Source organism: Aulonocara stuartgranti (genome assembly GCF_965226115.1).
Source record: "Aulonocara stuartgranti genome assembly, chromosome: 2".
NCBI classification, from domain to species: domain Eukaryota; kingdom Metazoa; phylum Chordata; class Actinopteri; order Cichliformes; family Cichlidae; genus Aulonocara; species Aulonocara stuartgranti.
Window position 1 is genome coordinate 1,667,447 of NC_138940.1, and position 20,223 is coordinate 1,687,669.

The 20,223-nt window shown below is 45.0% G+C and overlaps 1 protein-coding gene across 5 annotated transcripts; it reads right to left on the reverse strand.

Moving 5' to 3' along the window:
• Positions 1 to 226: 226 nt before the first annotated feature.
• pcdh10b (protocadherin 10b) lies at positions 227 to 18,806 on the reverse strand. Of its 5 annotated transcripts, XM_082552723.1 has the most exons (6): positions 18,637 to 18,806; positions 15,783 to 18,438; positions 15,022 to 15,080; positions 14,762 to 14,868; positions 3,050 to 3,385; positions 227 to 1,489 (listed from the first exon to the last, which is right to left on the reverse strand). In XM_082552723.1, exons 2-6 carry the CDS (start codon positions 18,294 to 18,296, stop codon positions 1,470 to 1,472), a joined length of 3,036 nt encoding a protein of 1,011 aa, XP_082408849.1. In that variant the 5' UTR covers positions 18,297 to 18,438; positions 18,637 to 18,806; the 3' UTR covers positions 227 to 1,469. The 5 variants fall into 5 exon arrangements, with proteins under 5 accessions (XP_082408849.1, XP_082408851.1, XP_082408848.1 ...); XM_082552725.1 differs by having other exon boundaries at positions 15,948 to 18,801; XM_082552722.1 differs by having other exon boundaries at positions 15,783 to 18,800.
• Positions 18,807 to 20,223: the final 1,417 nt, after the last annotated feature.

The following is a 20,223-nucleotide window of genomic DNA, read 5'->3' on the forward strand; positions in this document are numbered from 1 at the left end:
TCCTGGTCGCAGAGATCCTCCTGAAGAGGAATCCTTCGGCCCGAGGATAAACGGACTTACATTCATTTGAGATCATTTGAATAAACGCAGCTTTATCTCCCTTATTTACTTTGGCAGGTCTGCCTTACCTGATACTGTATTTTAATTAGGCATCAAATGATGCATGGAATGAGCAGAAAGCAGCGTTCACATTCACAACAAGGACACACGAAAACAAACGCAGACGGCGTTTTTACCACTTTTGTCATTTATTGTCGGCATATTAGTGTGTCTGTGTCTGCAGTGTGTGAGAGAGAAACTGGACTGCACCGTGTACATCACTCTTTGCATTTGATGGTGTTTTTGTCGCACTCCTTTACAAATGGACCCTTAAAAGTTTTGGTTACAATGACACAGAATTACCATGGATTCAGTCTAAATTATTACCTCCATTTTACTTATAGATATGCTCTTTATTAATACCTTGAAGTGGAAAAAATAATGAAATGATGTCAAACAATAAGAAGTCGAGTTTTACATCTGCTAAGGCTGTTCTGTCTCTTTTTACGTCTCCGGCTGTGAAAACACCGGCGACCTTGTTCAGGGGCAGCAAACAGATCAAAGCTCTGAATCAGAAACCAGCCGACAAGCAGCACACCTTCAGAACAAGAAGATATAGATAGATTTATATAGAGAGGTTTATATTCAGCGTCAAACTTTTAAAAGAGTACAATAAACACTTCTCACACGTGACAGAAACTACTTGACGCATCAGAACAACGTGGGCCGACTGGGTCTGAGCCCGCCGTGTGGCTGCTGAACCGAAACCAAACGGATAAATAAAAAAATAAATAAAAAAACCTAAAATCTGCCCACAGTCTTTTCTTACAAAGTTTGACCTGACCACACAAAAAGAATAGAAAAATCTAAAACAGTGGTATTGCATCTGAAATGCACAAAGATTCTCCTGTACAACTTGGCGTCTCTCTCTGACGCCTAAAGGGCTGAGTGGTGGTTTTTCTGGGTGGCTCTCAGTTGGGTTTGCCTTCCGTAGTTCATCTGCAGTCTTCATCTGGCTTCATTATCCTCACAGATGTATACATCAGTGCTGTAAACAGGCACACATAGAGTGGAAAAAGATGAAGGGATCAGTGACGGGGGTCGCCATCGTTCGTCCTCTGTGAGCTTCTCAGTCCTGCTGAGACAACGGCCATCTCCAGTAAGGCGATTCCTCCACCTGTGTTCCTCCCCCGCAGCCTCCCCACCGTCTCTGTCAAACCCGGCAGCGCTCCGAGTGTTTTGTTCCTTTGGGTTTCTTTCTTCTTCGTTTTGTTTGCAGTCATGTAAAATTTTCTTCTTTTTGTGTTTTTGCTGAGCGAGGAGGGATGAGGGCAGTGGAGGACAAAATGGGCTGAAAACTTTACACCCTTGGTCGTCACGATGAAATTGTGCAAACTCACACAGTCTCTGGTACGTCCACGCGGAAGGAGCTAGCAAAGCCTTTTCCTCGCTGCAAGCACAGAAAACACAGAAGCCGGTTAGTTGTGTGTCGGTATCTGTGTGCGTGCAGAGCAGCAGTGACACGGCCTCACTCACACAGTCACCGGCGTGTCAGCTAAATGCTGATAGATAACATGTGTGTGTGTGTGTGTGTGTGTGTGTGGGGGGGGGGGGGGGGGGGGGGGGTTGTGGGAATGTTGGCACTGGGGGGAAGAGTGAATCCTGCCAGTTTATTTAGGACACCAACAAAAGGAGCGTCTGCACTCTAACCTCTCCTTCATGCTCCCCCCCTGCACACCACACCCAGGCCTGCACCTCCCGGGACAAAAGGGTCTTTGTGTATCACTGGCTGACTTAATGAGATTAGAGAGCTCCTCCCACCCCCCAAACAAACACACAGGACAAAACAACTTCCAACAACTTCCCGTGCGCCTCAGTGTTGAACCAACAGCAAGGACAGAGCAGCTAATCGCTGTGCAGCTTACAGCGGACGCACATCGACTGTCTTTGTTCAAATCATTTCAAGTTGCAGCAGAAAAACCGCTGAAAGGCAACTTTTACCTTCATATTACTGCTTTATTATTTCACACACTGCTGCTGCAACGGTCCATAATCATAACTACATCATTACTATAAATACAAGCATCTGTTCATGTATTTGTCCTCGTGCTGTACTGCCCTCTGACCCCATCCTGTGTGCAAACACTGCACGCGGCCTTTCACAGCGACGACAGCGCTCTAATGTGAGCAGTGGGTTGCTTCACATCGAACAACTTTTGGTGCAGAACGAGGAAAAGCAGCCAATGAATAAAATATTAATTACAGGGAGAAGGCCTTTTTCCTGCTGCTCCCACAGCGTGCTGTGGTTTTAAATGATGGCACGAGGAAAGCAGCGGGTCTCTGATAATTCCAGCTAGCTGTGCCGGATGATGAGAGAGGCGCCTCTTCAGGCGCCGCTTGACAAAATTATAATTAAGCATTATCACCAAATTTCAGTGATTGAGGACAGATCTGTTTGTGGCCTCTGAATAGCAGTTTAGAAAAATGGGCCTTTTCCTGCTTTATTTTCTCTTTAATTATGTGAAACCGGTTTTTGATCAACCAGCTGACGTCGGCCGAATACGAATGAGACGCTCAGCTTCACGTCTGTCCTTCTTCTTCTCTCTGGTTAAAAACAGTCGTTTGTCAGCTGTTCGTGAGAGGGCCGGTGTCTCGCTTCCCATAACGCTAACGTCTCCACCCACATCAAAGCAACCTTATAGATCATAACTGCTTTTGGCATTTATTGTTTGAAAGGGCCCAAAGACCACAGCGCTGCATGTGTGCGTGCAGATAAGATGGTCACAGACGGAGATAATGGAGATGCTTGAGAAAGAGGGAAGAGTTAGTTAAACACTCTGACAGAGGGCTGAGAGAACAGCGGTCAAATCTAAAATGAATTTCACGCTAGCTTCCACGAGCCAATCCAGGAAGAAAATTCAATTTCCAATCGTTTCTTTTTCTGCTAATTTGATCAGCAGATCAGAGCCGGGCAGGCTCCAAGGCAGCCAGAGCAAAACACAATACTCACTTAAATAAGCCGGGTTATAAGGTGCTCTGGAGCTAGGCAGAAATGCTTCCAACTCTTTCCTCTCTAAGGAGCCGTGGTGGTGGCTGAGGTGCTGGTGGAGGTGTTGGGAACTGAGAGGCGCCTCTTTGCCAAAGGTGGAGAATGATCTATCGGCCGTTTGCTCTGGGCTTTCAAATACCTCTGTGTCGGGGACCGAGTCCATGCCGGGCACATGGAGGTTGCTCCTGTAGTCGGGACCCTGGCGCCCGTCAGAGGGCACGAAGCTCGGCATCCAGCAGCGATCAGAATGGCCCAAAGCCTTACACTCGTCTGTGCAGTTGGAGAACAGATCAGCGCCTGTAGGGGAGGGGGCGGGGAGAAGAAATTAAAGGTTTTACGAGCAAAACGGTGCACGCACAAGCTGTAACCAGATCTGACATGTTCAGAGTTTGCAATTATGAAGCTGCTCTTTGATTCCTTTCTGTTTCCCAGCACTGAGATCAAAGCTGCTGCACAATAGACTGAAAGAAACCTGTGCTGACACACAGCCATCAACAACGTGGCTCCGCTGCTGCTGCTTCAGTACGAACACATTCAGCTTCATAAAGATTTCATCACAAGAAACAAACAGCTTCTCAGCTGAGTTTAGCCGTGACGCTTCGAGAGCGACAGCTGCACGCTGATGTTCAGACATGATGATGCAGTAGAATAGAATAGAATTCAACTTTATTGTCATTGCACATGCACAGGTACAGGGCAACGAAATGCAGTTTGCATCCATCCAGAAGTGCTTTAGTGATATAGATATATTACAATATATATTAGCAATAATATAGACATGTGAGTATATTACAGAAATGGGTCTATTATGGTATGTTATAATGTACACGGTATGAAGTATGTTGTGAATATTCTATAACTATAAGTATGTACAGGCTGTAGTGAGTACAAGCTATGTACAGGATATGAACAGGATATAAATATGAAAAACTATACAGAATATGAAATAAATAACTTTACAGAATCTGGGATATACAGCTATACAGAAATGGGAACTATGCAAGTTGTAAACAGTTGTAGGATTAAAGATTATCGAATGTACAGAATGATTATTTACACAGAGCTATACAGTAGTGCAGTTAAGATAAGTGAGATATAGTTTCTACAGAGGCTATATAAAGTGCTAGTGGCTGTGAGTGGTGGTTCAGTCCATGTTATTATTGTGTGTTTGAGGGTACAGTTGTCCATTGTGGGTGTGTGTATGTTCAGTCCATGTGTTAACGTGGGTCAGATGTCAGGAGGCAGAGTTCAGGAGTCTGACAGCTGTGGGGAAGAAGCTGTTCCGGTACCTGGTGGTCTTAGTCCGGAGGCTCCTGTAGCGCCTCCCAGAGGGCAGGAGGGTGAAGAGTCCATGTGATGGGTGACTGGGGTCTCTGATGATTTTCCCAGCCCTTTTCAGACACCGCTTCCTGTAGATGTCTTTTATGGCAGGAAGTGGTGCTCTGGCGATGCGCTGGGCAGTTTTCACGACCCTCTGCAACGCCTTCCGGTCTGAGGCAGAGCAGTTCCCGTACCAGACCGTTGTACAGTTGGTCAGGATGCTCTCGATGGTGCAACGATAGAAGTTCACCAGGATGTCTGAGGACAGGTGGTTCTTCCTCAGAGTCCTCAAGAAGAAGAGGCGCTGGTGAGCCTTCTTGACCAGCTTGGAGCAGTTGGTCGTCCAGGTGAGATCCTCGGAGATGTGGACTCCCAGTACAGGACGATATTACAGAGTTTACTGCAGCATGCTTGCAATGCTGCGCCAAACCTACTCTGTTTGGTCTGTTTTTCCACAACGATTTTACATTTTTACTCTGACATCAGAAGAACAACCGGCTCGTGTCACTGCATGGGTACACTGAGTGGATGCTTTCAGGGTGATTCAGTTCCAAAAGGTTTTTCAGTGTTTGTAACACTAATCGAGTCAAACAGCAGCAGATGTTTAACCTGAGCTTGCACCTAAAATAAGGAATCGGCAATTTGTCTCAAGCGGCTCAAGCACATCACAAATGACAAAAGACAACAGGACGGTGAACATGTGTAACATATAGTGGACGGTCAGTCACCGTCTTTATCATTATTAGCACATTCTGCCATATTTACTTAACAGGCGTCTACATCCATTCAAAGTGGGTGAGCAGTTTTTAGGAACAACAAAGACCCATCATGTGTTTGCAGTACAAACAGGCAGGATGGCTCAGCGGGTGGTGTTTGCACCTCGTGTCTGCATGTCGATGCATTGTTGTAGCGAATGTTGGGTTAAAGGTGCTGAAACATGGGATGAAAGCACTGAAGAGTTTACAGGTACCAGTCGATTTAAGTGCATCCTTTGTAGTTCATCATATATGAAAAGCGCAGCTATGCAGGCCAACTGTAAGCCTTAAGCCAAATTGTGTGTTTGCTGCCCCAAATGTTTTTGCACTTGGGCCCAGATCTTGCGGACGCATGTTTTCGAAGCCTAAATCCTTGCGTGTGTGTGTGTTTGACTCTGTTTGGGGCTAAAATGTCCAGCTCAGGCTATCTGCTGCTAATCCCTCTGAATACAGACTGATTAGGCTAAGACTGCTGTCATCCCAGTAAGCAGAGTGTGTGCATTTTGTTCTGTGTCCTTAACGGTCAGCAAAGGGGGAATTTGCTTTGTTACAAGAGGATTAATTTGGCTTGCTGTCACTAGCAACTTGGAAAAGTGCCCAGTCTCCTAACGAGAGGGTTTCCTATTAAATATTAAGCAACGTGCCATAAATATACCACGGCAGGAGGCTTTAGTACGGCCTCTTACATGGAAGGAAACAACTTATTGTACACTTTGATGGAGCCGCAGCCACGAGGCAAAGCAGTGCTGACACACTATATCAGTGCACCTGCTCGCGCAGACAGCGTTGCACTGTGAGCAGCAAAAACACAGCGTGGAAAGAAGAGCTCTGCTTATATTACAAAATGGACGCTGTGTTAATTCTCAAAATAGGAACAGGAAATGTGGCGTTTGGCCTCGGCGAGGGGGATTCAGCCACAGAGCCACGTCACGACATCTTCTCAAAACTACACGTTCCCCTGTCGAACGAGGCAGTCGTAAACACACACACAGGGCTGTGCTTAAAATGTGAATAAAGGTTGCAGGTGATACTCTTCTCTCTCCACGGCGTCCTCCGCCTGTGCTCTGCAGCTGAAAGAAGCTTCATAAATCACGCTCGCAGAAAATTGTCAGTGTCTGGCCTCCACTTCAACGCAGGATTAAGAAGAACTATGTCAACATGTCTCACACTAAGACACACACAAGCAGGAGCAGCGAGGAGACGGGGGAGGGAGGGCAGCGAGCTCTTGGAGCGAGCTGACCCTCGTTGCTTCCGACACCTCGTCTCATCTTAGCATTCCGAACGCCGCTCGCACAGGGCAAACGCAAAGTCCCGATAATAACCTTCATTTGGTAATTGGTATGCAGAGGTCTGAAAAATGAATTACTGATCAGCGAGCTGTTACCACGGTGATAACGTGAACGGCAGGCCTAAGGAGAAATTCATCTCGGCAGGGGGGGAGACGGGAATGCGGCGGGGGTGGAGGAGGGGTTGAAAATTGGATAAGCGCCTCGACTCGATCTGCTCCGAGTGCACGACATTGGCCGTATTGATAAAATGGAGCAGGACTGGAAACGTGGACGAGTGGTCCCAGAGGGTCTGAATCCACAGCTGCTCAGCCGTCTCGCCTCGGAGAATTCAAACCTCACAACTGAACCCACATTTGCTCTGTTTTCTTAAACTCATAATATAATATATTAATACTGGTGCTAAGTACTAAGCTCAGTCAACTTTCTCCTTCCAAACATCTTTTACAGGTTCATGTGGTTTCTTCACAGTCATGTCAGGAGTTTACACAGTGAATCACAAGCAGGCTGTCATTCAATACTAGAGGTGGGAATCACCAAACATCCCACGGTACGATATTATCACGATATTTAACTCACGATACGATATTATTGCAATTTTTAAAATATTTTGCGATATTCAGATTCTGTACATAAAGGTAAACTTGATCAATATTCATTTTATCTAATAACAAAGTCTCGCACTCAGTCTTTCTCTCATCTCAGTCAGTTTTATTGTTGACAAACTGAACGGTTTGTATTACAGTCTAGTCCAACTGAACTGAATGCAACCATCTGGTACAATTACAGCTATTCTGAACTATGCAATATGAAAACTATGCAGCCCCTTCAGCAACTGAAGAATTTGGAAGTAAATTAAAACAAAATATAATTTTACATTAAATAAAAAAGTTTTAAACTTAATTAAAATAAGACATGTCTTAAATTAAAATAAGTAAACTGTCATGTTTATTGCTGCCAAAAACAAGTTAAAAACATTTGGACAGTGAAGGAATGTCAGGATTCTTGCTCAGAAAAAGGATCAACATGCTCTGAAGTCAGAGCACAAAAACCTTTTTTGTAACAAAATATCGATTTCTGCTGTCCCTGTATCGATACATTATTAGCAAACAAAATATCACGATACTACACAGTATCGATTTTTTCCCCCCACCCCTATTCGATACATAATTAAACTTTGGAAATTTAAATATTAAATATTTAAATTAACATTTGTAATGTTAAAATTGTATCTATGTTATCAGTTTGTGAAATAAAAAACAACTATTTTATAAATTATTTTAACATGCGTGGACTGTGTCATAACGAGCTGCTAACACACTATAATGATGTTATTATCATTTTATATAAAAGCTTTTATTGCTGGTCAAATACTTCAGATAGTGCTGGGATCTCAGGAACACCTCATCTCCTTGGTGGTGGGTGCTGTGATGGGAGGGGGGCAGCAATAACAACACACGGTAACCAAATGGTTTTAGTGCCAAACAACCGAGCAGGCAGAGAGCACATCCAGCTGTAAGACAATAAACTGCAGACTCAAGTCTTCTCCCACTGCTCGTCTCTCATCTGCTTTATAGTTTTTTATAATTACACCAAAATAATGTTTATGGATCACTAAAGATTCGCTTTTTCACATTTCCCCAGGAGGAGTTTGCAAAACTAACGCCTGGAAATGTGCACCTCTTGATGTTAGATATGTGTGCAAAATCTCATACATGTACATCATACCCAGCCCGGGCCTATATTGTTTCATTCTTCTAGGTGGCGCTATTGAGCCATTTTGCCCCGCCCATGTCTGAAAACATGAACATATGTACATTTTCACCAGACCCGATGCATGTGCAAAACTTTTGAGTTTTTGAGCATCTTTAGGCCCTCAAAAAAGCCAATACATTTGCCACAATAATAATAATAATAATAATAATAATAATAATAATAATAATAATAATAATAATAACAACAACAACAACAACAACAACAACAACAACAACAACAACAACAACAATAATAATAATACGGTGGTATTGCATTGGGCCCTAATAAAAAAAATCCAGATGATATTCATGGATGAATTCCAGATGAATGATGAACTCATTAACTCACATATTTAGAAATAAAGTCATTTATGCAGAGCTACCCAGCAAACATGTGATGTGTTCTTATTTAAAATAAATGCCACTATGACTTCATATGTATTTCACATGTATTGTAATTCAGTGATAGTTTAATACTCGAGCTTCTTCTCGGCTCCACGTTTGGCGGAGGTAAAGACTCTCCAATAACCAACAAAGGCTTGAAGCATTTTAACTTTCGATCCATTTCCACCACTTAAAGCCCCCCCCCCCCCCCCCCCTTTTCTTCTTGTGCTAAATTTTGTACAAAGTTATTCCTCCTCTTGTTTCATTAAAGGATCTTTCACCACCGTCAGACACTGAGGACTGAATGTCTTTGGGCTTTTTTGGCTGCTGGTCAGACAGAATCAGCTATTTCTGTTCAAATGTGACTCATTATTCTTGGCATGTTAGAAAGGGGATAATTACACAATTAAGAACTCATTCATTTCATCCTAGAATAGTTTAACAGACCAATTCTGATTGTGTGTAAACCGCAGCAGTGATAATAAACATGACAGCAGTCAAGGAAGCTCGTTGAATGTTAAACAGAGTCTGCATTTCTGATTGGACTATATCACAGCCATGGTTACACACACACACACACACTCATAAGTGTATATTCACGTGACTGTAACGCTGCACTCAGATACCTCGAAAATGATATCTGCTCTGATCTGAGCAGCAGTTTTTCCTCCACACTCGATCCAAACGTAACCAGTTTGTCTCCAATGCTACAAAATCCTGTTTGAGTTAAACGGCTCTTTCAGCCGGTTCACGTGTTCATTACAGGTGACGTCTGGTCTCTTTACATCCTTGATGAGGAAAAACGGAGCGGCCTTTGATCAGAGAACAACAGAGCTGAGTGCCTGAAGCAGCAGAAAATGTTGGCATGACAAAGCAGCTAACCACAGGAAGAAGAACACAAATCACCGTGTCAACAAAAAATACAACAACGGCTACGCTTCAAAAAAAAAGAAAAGGATATGAGAATAATGATGAACACTGGGCCTGCCTCCAGCCTCCAGCAGGTGAAGATATAGTATTTTATGAGGTAAATGAAATCAGTCGTGTCCTATAACTCTGACTGCACAGAAAGAAAGGAAGGATGAAAGTAGAGCTGGGCGATAGAACGATAACGATATGTATCGCGATATAACTTTTACTCGATAGAGAAATTAAGCTATCGCGATAGACCTCGCCGCTCTTGTCCTCTTAAAAAAAAAAAAAAAAAAAAGGTCAGCCGATCCAAATTAAGTAGCGCAGAGCCGAACCAATCACGTGACTTGTTACGTACAGCACAAGTGCCAAGCCGCACGTGTGTTTGTTTGGGAAGCAGCCAGCGCGTAATGGAGGAAATGAGTGTGCTGACTAGAAAAATAGAGCAGGGCGATATGGCCAAAAATATTTATCACGATATACATTTGAAAATTTGCGATAACGATATAACCGACGATATAATTGATGCGAGACAAAATACAACTCCACAACATTACTAGTGCAAAAAGACAACCTTCCATTTATTTTCACATAAACAAGAAGCTGGTTTTTATGTACATTAAAGCTTTATAAAAATTTAACAGTGCAAATGCAAATTCCTTGCTGAAAGTTTAACCAAAAGGCATTTCCAGTAGAAATGGGCTGACATATCCTGAGCATAACCATGTATAATATCCACTGAAGTTAAAAAGAGGTGCTTTGCAACATTAAACTGCAGTGTGCAGTACGCATTTTTCGGACCATAAGGTGCACGGGATTATAAGGCACATTAAGCGAAACAAAGCAGTCAGATAAATCAAACTTTATTAAACTCATTCTTCTTGCTTCCTCCATTTCTGTACCATTGATTCATTAATGTTGAATTCTCTGGCAGCTGCTCTATTCCCATGTTGTTGCAGTATATTAATGACTAACCTCGTATTGTGGATGGATTATCTCAGTTGTTCTCCTGACTGAAGTTTGGTCCGTTTACAGCATCCTGCCATGCGATTGCATTTGTCTCTAACCATGAAGAACCTTCACGTTAACTTTTATAAGTGGAAAAGTGTTAGTGTTCGTCCTCCAGCTTCACTGTTTATGTTATGCTAACATAGCTGTGTCGCTAGCGATCACGTAGCACATCATTATATACCAGCTAGCCCAACTTCAGTAACCCTACAAACGTCACTGCTGTTTAGTTTCCTGTCTTCATTTATGTTGGAAGTGATAGCAGAGCTGTACGTTTGATTTTTTTCAGAAATCTCTCAGTCAGAACATGCTATATCATGCTTAGGTAACTAGCGAAACTAGCGAGCTAACTTCCGCTAGCTTCCTGCTAACTTCTAACTCCGTTAAATGTAATAACTTTTGTTTTCATGGATGCCTGGAAGTTAAACTTTATAGTTACACCTGGTAAAGCAGCAATGCTGATCGTTTTATTAAAGATGAAAGAATTTAGACAGTTTTTAACTCTCAGTGATGCTGCAGTGTTCGTTTGACCTGAAGCATACGGAGTTTAGGACCCAGATTACTCCCAGATTTAAGAGCATCTTAGTCCGACAATAACAACGGCCGCTTGCATGTTCTGCAAAAAAATGTGCTTTGTTGTGTATCTGACGGACAAACACCAAACCAGTTCCACATCACGGAAGTTGCACCATTTTTACAAACCAATTCTGGTTCATCTGTTTCACTCAACAATCGGCCATGTGCGTATGAAAACAAAGGCACCACGCATGCGCGTTTTACTCCCATTCTATCGCGATATTTCATTTTCCTATCGTTGCCTAACATTATACCGGTATTACCGTGAACGGTATAATATGGCCCAGCCCTATAGAAAAATCAACCGAGCGTGACCGAAGAGAAAACAGATGATGGTTCCAATGCCGGAGAGATTGTCGAACGGAAGAGCCATAGAAGTTCCGTAGTGTGAAGGTATTTCGGCTATTTCAAGTCTGACAAAAACAGAGTAGCTGCACTGTAAATGTGCCGAAAGCAAGTCTGGAAATACAATAAACTGGTGCATGCGTCACACTGTGCGCCACGTTATTGTTTCAGTGAAATGAATTTCTACAATACTGTTACTGTTAATTCTACTCTCTGCAGTGTTTAAATGCTTACATATACACACAGTTACTGTCCGTCCACACATACGACTCGGTTCTGCTTCTATGCCCCAGCTTTGTTTACTTTTTCCCACCAAGGCTTCTAGACTTCTGATTGGCCAACATTTCTGCACGGTTAGGAATCTAGCGCCACCTGCTGCTTTGGCATGTTCATAGCAGCGTTTTCCTTCATTTCTGCCTTTATGTGTGGACGGGATTATTTTTTAAAACGAAAACGGAAAATCTCAGTTTTCAAAAATACCCGTGTACGTGTGGACGTAGCCTCAGTCTCTGACTGGAAGCGCTAATTCGTCATTCGGCTTTTGTCAGACTAAAGTAACTGTTAAAACTGTTTGAAAAGCTCAGCTATACAACAAGGAGAGATTGAGAATTTCCTTTTAGTTCTCAGTTTATTTGATATTGACAAAAGTTAGTTTTGTCTGTTCTTCTGTAAAACAAACTAAGATTTATTTTTAGAATTAATACTTTATTTCTAAGTGGAATTGACAATTTAGTCTGTTTCATGCATCGTGCATCCTCTGCACACGGCCATAAACAATCAGAAGAGTCTGTTCAGTGACAGGTTGCTTCTCCCCAAGACAAGAACTAACAGACTTAAAAACTCCTTTGTCCCACACGCCATCAAACTGTTTAACTCCTCTCTGGAGGGGAGAGGGAGGGGAAACAGGAAACAGGAGGACAAAGGAGGGGGGAACAACTAAGCTGTAGTGCCTCTGCACCTCACTGTACAATACCTTTTGTGCAATACTTTTTGTAAATAGTCAACAGTGCAATAGACTCAATACTTGAAATGTGCAATTCACTTGTATTTTTATTTTTTTATTCCTATTTATTCTATTTATCCCCTTTGTATATTTTATTTATATTTGTCTCTGTATTTATATATGTGTGTGTGTGTGTGTGTGTGTGTGTGTGTATATATATATATATGTATATATATATATATATATATATATATATATATAACAATTCTGTAACTGTAACTTCGGTCGTTGCTGTGCTTTTTGGAAGTCGAATTTCCCAGAGGAACCCACCCGAGGGATTAATAAAGTTCTATCTTATCTTATCTTATCTTATTTGTTCTATTTTGAAACTTAAACGCTTTAGCGGCTGCCTTTTGTGTAGTTTGCAATATTTGCCTTTATTTATCTGAAAAAGTCTCAGGTTCCTTAAGTACATCTACCCTGTTGAACTTATTATGGGAAATAAATATTTAAAAACAAGCTGCTGATAATTTCACATTTTACTTGTGAGCAACGGCACATTTAAATCTTACAAATATAGTTATTTGGCTGATATCGTGATAGATATCGTTATCGCCTGAAATGAAAAAAACATATCGTGATATGAAAAAATCTCATATCGCCCAGCTCTAGATGAAAGAGAAAAAGGTGATGCATTCATGAAGTCTGTGAGAGCCAAGAGGAAAGCTAACACGTGGATTTATTAAACACTGATGCAGCCTCACTACTGACAAACTAGATTAGCTCGCAGAATGATGGCGCTCTAAGCCGTGCTATCAATTATCCTAATCAAACAACGACTAAATGCACAGCAAATAATCTGGGTAAAGGCATTAAGCTTTGCAACAAAGTAACTCATGCTATCTGCCGCACCAAGGGTATGCAAAGGGTATGGGACGCTGTTTCACAGCTGGACGTGCTGGACCATCCAGAGTAGGGACTGTATGGGTAGGCTAACATATGATGCTAGCATGGTCTAACAAACAGCAACAGCAGCTTAAGCTAAGCGTGATCTGTTAAATCACAGACATGCTTCATTGTTTCAGCTGATAATCAGCACACATGTGGAGCGTACATGAACATAAATTAGCATGAATTAAGTTCTAAGCAAAGCAAGTTGGAGAAATCGGAACAGAGGCCCCGGGTCACTGTGTGCTGGTCCAGTTTATTTAAATCAACAACAAATTGTGTTAATCTCCACTAACTCACCAACTCTGAGCACGCAGCACGGTTTATATAATCATGCAATCTGAGCTCAGGAAGTCTTTATTTATTCCTGTTTGTCTGTTTCTTGGAACAGTCGTGAAATGTAAGAACATCTCCTGTCAGTAAAACGCATCAGAGAGTGTGCACATGCTAATAAAGTCAAAGTAGTACACCTCCATGCACATAAAGCAGATTAGAAGGAAAAATAAAGACGGTGCAGCAGGGTATCTGTGTAAAGTCAGGCCGTGCTGGCAGAGACGGGTCCGGCTCTGCGTGCCTCTGTCACTGAGCTCCATGTAAACCAGGCCTACTGGGGTGACACTGGAAGTGGCAGGCAAATTCCATTTGGCACGATGGGGGCGCCTGCTGTGGCTGACCAGACATGATGACAGACCTCATCCACAGTGGGCACCAAATAAAGAGCTAAACCTAGCTTTTATACATCAGCAGGGTCCTCTTGTAAGGCAGGGAAGAATTAAATGAGAAAAACAGCCCGTGCATGGAAGGGAGGAAAAAACAAGCAGGGAGGGCGTGCAGTTAGAGAGTAACAGCATGAATAAGTGCATTAATTAATCTAATGAACGGATGAATTGCACAGTTTGTTTGCTACAGCCACAACCTATTTGGTCGGCTTCCCAGCACTCCAGTGCGAGCCCAGCCTCATTAACAAGCCCATCACACCTCGTCAAGTGGTCTGCAGCACCGAGTGACCGCGCTCACAGGGAGCAGGATCCTCATTAACGCCGCCACATATTTACAAACAGCAGTGGAAGCCTCACTCAAGACATTCAATCACCACACGGCAAACATCACAGTAACAAATATTATGTGTCGGCTTTAGGAGCGAGCACTTGGATGCGGCTCACAGGGAAAGGTTTGATTCTGGTGCAAGAGTTTAAGCGATAATCCCACGCAGGCACAACACAACAGCTAAAAGACCTCAGACGCCGACTCTGGCTGTGGATGATGATGACCTTTAGAAATAAGCATTCATTTTTCCAGCCCTGCACAATGTGCTGCCAGATTTCAACAGTGGAGAGACGAGCAGCTTCTGGACCACAATGCTAATCAGCAGATCCTCCTCAGATCTATAGATGCCAAGGGGCAGAGAGAAGACAAAGAGTTCATACAAAGCCAGCACTTACCAGACGAATGGCCTCGATTGGTGGCGTCGTGGTCGCTGTCTCCCTGCTCGCTGTCTCCGTGGCCACTGTCTTTGGAGCTGACCAGGTCGGCCTCCTGGAAGGCTGAACTGAAATGAAGAGAACATTAAAATAAAGAAAGACGACCTCGCTTTGTTTTTCTTAATCCATGTCAGCATCACAGTAATGGGAGATATCAGCAAATGAGCTAGAAGCAGACCAGCTGGTAGAAGAGCAGGTAGAAGGGCTTTTTCCATATTTACCTGTTGACACGTCGCGGCCTGTCGACCAAGTAGCTGAGTTCAGCTCGCTGGTGTTTGGTCTGAAAGAGAAGGGGCAGCTTTTAGTGCGTCTCCTTATGTAGAGAGAACAAAGCAGCAGAAAAACAAAAGAACATTACATCCATCGAGCCAGAGACGACACAACCCACACAGCTTTGAGTTGACGTAACTATTACATGTGTCATTCATCTCCACCAGTGGAGACTTCCATCCCACAGGGAGGGGAAGCTCTGCAGACATGTTGCCAAGGTGCAAGGTGAAGTAGCGCACCTATGTAGGCTGCAGCAGCCCAGAGATCCAACATTTTGAACAGTATATATTTAATCCTGGGTGACTGGGCTTCACGCACACATATACACCCATTATACTCCCACACCCACCAGCAGCCTCTTTGCCAACATACATTGTCTTTATACACCTTTTCTAATTTATCAGCCGTGGAAGCATATCATAAACATGCAGTCGTTGCTGTTTAAGGATTGCAAAAGTCAAGGTTTCTCATTTCCATATCTGCTTTCATTTTCTATCACATTGTGTTACAGTTGATGTATCGGCACACAGTAACACCCATCTGAGGAGCTAGCATGCCAGTGAAGTGAAATTTGGGGGATGAAATGGCTCCTGAATGTCTCTGGTTTATATTTCATTCTTATCAGACGTCTAAGGGGACATGAATCAGGTTTAGGCATGCGGAGGAACTCAGATGGAAAGGTTTAAACCGCAGGCAGGAGAGGGGCTCTTACCTCATTTGATAAAATGCTGCCGTTTGATATGATGTCAGGCTGCTGGTCTGTGTACCCTGTCACTATGGCCCCACACGGGTTGTGATCGGTGTCTGTGCTCCTAGAAGGACTACATGGCTTTAGGAACATGAGGTCAGTTTTGGCAGACTCTGGAGTGAGACATACCTGGTAGCAATAGTTCTGGTTTTGGTGGTGGGAGCCAAAGCTCCCAGATTCCTCCACAGGGACTTGAGCTGTGCCAGCCCCGCTGACGTTAACGGCACTTTGCACCAGCATGATATCCGACTTGCTGAGCTTTTTCTTGCGGGCCCTGCCCTGCCGCGAGCAGCAGGAGCTGCAGCCAAAACAGCAGTCACTGGTCAGGCAAGTATAGATGTTAAGCTTTTTGTCCTTCTGACAGCGCACAGCCAGCACAATCATAACCAGGAGGAAGATGAAGGAGACGGAGCCCAGGGCGATGATAAGGATGAGAGTGAGGTCCAGGGTGCTGTCCTTTGCCTTGGAGGTCCCGCCTTTCTCCCCACCGCCACGGCCTTCAGCCACACTGTCCACCAGCACCACCAGCACGCTGGCGCTAGAGGACAGAGGCGGCTGGCCGTGGTCTCGCACCTCAATCAACAGGTCGTACTGCTGATGGGGGTCTCGCTTGACCGATACCCGCCTCGCAGTCCTGAGTTCACCTGTTCTCCAGTCCATCCTGAACATGCCATTCTCGTTTCCCCTCTGGATGCTGTAGGACAGACGAGCGTTCTCTCCATCATCCGCATCCATGGCCACGACACGTGTCACCAGATAGCCTGGCTCAGCAGAGCGAGGCAGGGGCTCCTTGGCTGTGCCGTTCTTTCCCAGGGGAGCCAGCACTAGCGGGGCGTTGTCATTCTGGTCCACAATGATGACTTTAACAGTGGCATTGGAGGAGAGCTCTGGGGTCCCTGCGTCTTTGGCCTTGACCATGAACGTGAACTCCTTCAGCTGCTCATAATCGAATGATCTGAGAGCATAGAGATAGCCTGTCTCCTCGTTGATTGACACGTAGGTTTTGACTGACATGCCCTGGATGTCACACTCTAATATGGAGTAGCTGATGACAGCATTCTGCCCAATGTCCGGGTCCAGGGCCGTCACCGCGTGTATGTACGCCCCTGGCACGTTGTTTTCTGTCACGTACACGTCATATACGGGCTGTGTGAACGTGGGCGCGTTGTCGTTTTCGTCTGACACCTGCACTCGAATGGATTTACTGGTGGCCAGTGACGGCGTTCCTTTATCGCGCGCGACCACAGTGACGGAGTAGGAGTCCGCCTGCTCGCGGTTCAGCGGCCCGTCGGTGACTATAGTGAAGTAATTTTTAAAGGAAGATTTCAGTTTAAACGGGACGTCGCCGAGGATCTCCACGTGGACCTGTCCGTTCTCCTCTGCGTCCCGATCCGTGACGCTCAGCAGCGCGATCACGGTCCCGGGAGCCGCATTCTCGCTCACCGACTCCGTGACAGTGCTGAAAGTAATTTCCGGTGCGTTGTCGTTCACGTCGCTGAGTTTGACGAGGACTTTACAGTGCGCGGGCACGGCGTTTGGTCCCAGATCTTTGGCCTGAACAAAGATTTGATAGAGGCTGCTCTCCTCGAAATCCACCTCTCCGCGCACCTCGATGCGCCCGGTGCGTGAATCTATAGAGAACAGGTCTTTGACGCGGCTGGAGATGTGGTTGCTGAATGAATAAACGATTTCTCCATTCAGTCCCTCGTCCAGGTCGGTGGCGTTCAGCTGTATGACGAGCGTGCCCAGCGGCGCGTTCTCCGACAGGCTCACCGTGTACACCGGCTGCTCAAACACGGGCACGTTGTCGTTAGAGTCCAACACTTTGACGACCAGCAGCGCGGTGCCAGTCCGCGGAGGCTGACCGCCGTCCACGGCGGTTAGCACGTACCTGTGCGCCGTCTGCTGCTCCCGGTCCAGCGGCTTCTCCAACACAAGCTCCGCGAACTTGTTCCCGTCCGTCTGGGTCTGCACGTCCAGGTAAAAGAAGTTGTTCGTGGTGATATCGTACGTGCGTAAAGCGTTGGAGCCAACGTCCGGGTCGAACGCGCTCTCCAAGGGGAAGCGGGTGCCCGAAGTGGCGCTCTCTGAGATCTCCACCGTGATATCGGTCTCCGGGAAACTGGGTGGGTTGTCGTTAATGTCCACCACTTCGATTTCAACCCGGAATAGTTCTAATGGGTTCTCCAAGAACACCTCCATGTTTAGCTGACAGCTCGCACTCTGCTTGCAAATCTGCTCCCGGTCGATTTTCTCGTTAACGAACAGGACCCCGTTCTCCAGGTTCACCTCCAGATAGGGTGTCCGAGAGTTGGGCACCACTTGGAAGCGCCGGGAGGCTAGCTTGGTGAGGTCCAGACCCAGGTCCTCGGCAATATTTCCCACCAGCGTGCCATGGTCCGCCTCCTCCGGGACAGAGTAGCGTATCTGACAGAGCACTCCATCCGCGATGCACAGGACAAGCAAAAGCACAATCATCGCCGTGAAAACAAGTGCACTTGGGTAAAAATATCATATATGTTAGTGAAAAAATGTCAGTTTACATCACCCATTACAGTAAATGCGTAAAGTCTCCAAAATGCGTAAAGTCTCTGTAAATGTACAAGAGGTCCGGAAAACTCTGTGGGATTAAAAAAAGGCGCATTTCATTTCTGACAGGAATCCAAAGGACTCGATGATATTTTTCACTTTTAAAAACTGGCTCTGTTACTTTCGCACATGAGTCCAGGTGAAGCCTCAGCGCACATTCCAGTAAAGCGCAGAATCTCAGACAGCTGAAAGTTGGAAACATAAATTATAATCCACAGGAAAAACATACGACTCTGTCTTCAGTGATGAAATCTACTGCAGACTCTGGCTGTCTCTTTCCTCTCGGCGTCCTGTTCCTCACTGCAGCCGCCTCCACTCCACTCTCCACTGATGCTCTTCACTCAACTGTTTGCTTTTTTCCCTGAGTCGCGCCTCCCCTCTCAGCCCCCGCAGCTGTAAATCACGCGGAAAGCTCTCTCCTGATTGGCTGTTGGGGTTGCTCGTCCGCTCGGCCTTCGTCTCCCTCACTGCTTCTCTGTATCTCTCTACCTCCCTCTGAGCGCAGACTGACTTCTCTTAAGGATACCTGCCTGCAGGCAAAGAGAAAAGGGGACAGGAGCGAGAAGGAATTTATTTCTCAAGTGCGTAATGCCCTTCCCAACTCGTCCGTTATAAAGTGCACCACTAATGAACCAGGGTGTGATTAGAGTGGAGCACTTGTTGACTTGGTGGCAGAGCCTGTGTGAGCCTGAGGACACGCTGGGCGAGCCAGGTTAATGCATGCAAATGTTGTGATATGCATGTATTCAGCATTCACGTGCTGCTCTCAGGGCTGTGCGATATAATTACAGCCAACGGTAGAAGCGTTACATCTCTGTTCCAACCACACAGCAGTGGAACAGAGAGGCAGGGGGAGTAGCACATCCGCGGAGCGCATACGACCCCTGCCGGAGTAAATGCAAACCAGGGTCTGAATCACGGCCAGCACTTCAGTGTAATACAAATAGTTATTGTCACATGCATACTCTGATTTTATGCGTGGACCAATGAACGTGGCGAGAGTAAAAGGTAAAAGTAGAAGATGGTATGATTACCTTTTACTGTGAGAGTAGAAAACGCGCAGACCATTCAAACATAAGTGCGGTGAGCAGGCTAATCGATCCTCTAAACAACTTCTGTATGTGTCAAAGGCCTGGGCGGCGAGGTTTCGGGGGTCCGTGCCGGCTCAGTGAAGTCTCTGTGCCGTGTGGGCTGAACTCTAGTGATACACTTAATTCATACGCTTTAGTAAAAACACGCATATCACTGACAGGTTATTGCAGTACGAGCTCCACTTAATCATTCAGTTCACAGCAGTTTGGTGCGTTTGCAGAAATCGCAGATGGGCCCCTGAAACTAAAAAGAGGTCACGCATCAGCTTTTGACCTTCTTGAAAAGTGCAAAACAAAGAGAAATGTGTTGAGGACACTGTGAGCTTACAATGAGGAGGTCATTGATCCACTTTGCTCCTGATTTGTGTCTGCAGTCTAACAGAGATATTTGTGCTTTTCCTTTTTTAGCGCAGTAATAAAATGACGTGATTTTGGTCCTCAGGTACTGGTGACACGAACGCTGGAGTCAGCTGCAGCTCGGTCTGTATGTTGTGGTCACTCGGGGTTTCTGTGTCCACCATGGACGTTAGGGAAGATCACATGTCATGTTCACAGAATAAACAAACAAACAAAAGGACGGCTAATAAGAAGAACAGGATGCAGTAGATATCTCAGCATGTTTCATCTACAGGACACCTGTCAGTACTTTACTCTGGTTACTCAGTAACACAGAGTCAGACTGCTTTGACGACTGAATGCAACACATTTTAGAAAATCTACGTTCT

Coding starts and splice junctions, on each gene's coding strand:
- pcdh10b (XM_082552723.1), bottom strand. CDS start 18,296: ATGATTGTGCTTTTGCTTGTCCTGTGCATCGCGGATGGAGTGCTCTGT. Junction 15,081..15,782: donor GCAGCATTTTATCAAATGAG/GTAAGAGCCCCT, acceptor CTTCTCTTTCAG/ACCAAACACCAGCGAGCTGA. Junction 3,386..14,761: donor CAATCGAGGCCATTCGTCTG/GTAAGTGCTGGC, acceptor CCTCCCCTACAG/GCGCTGATCTGTTCTCCAAC.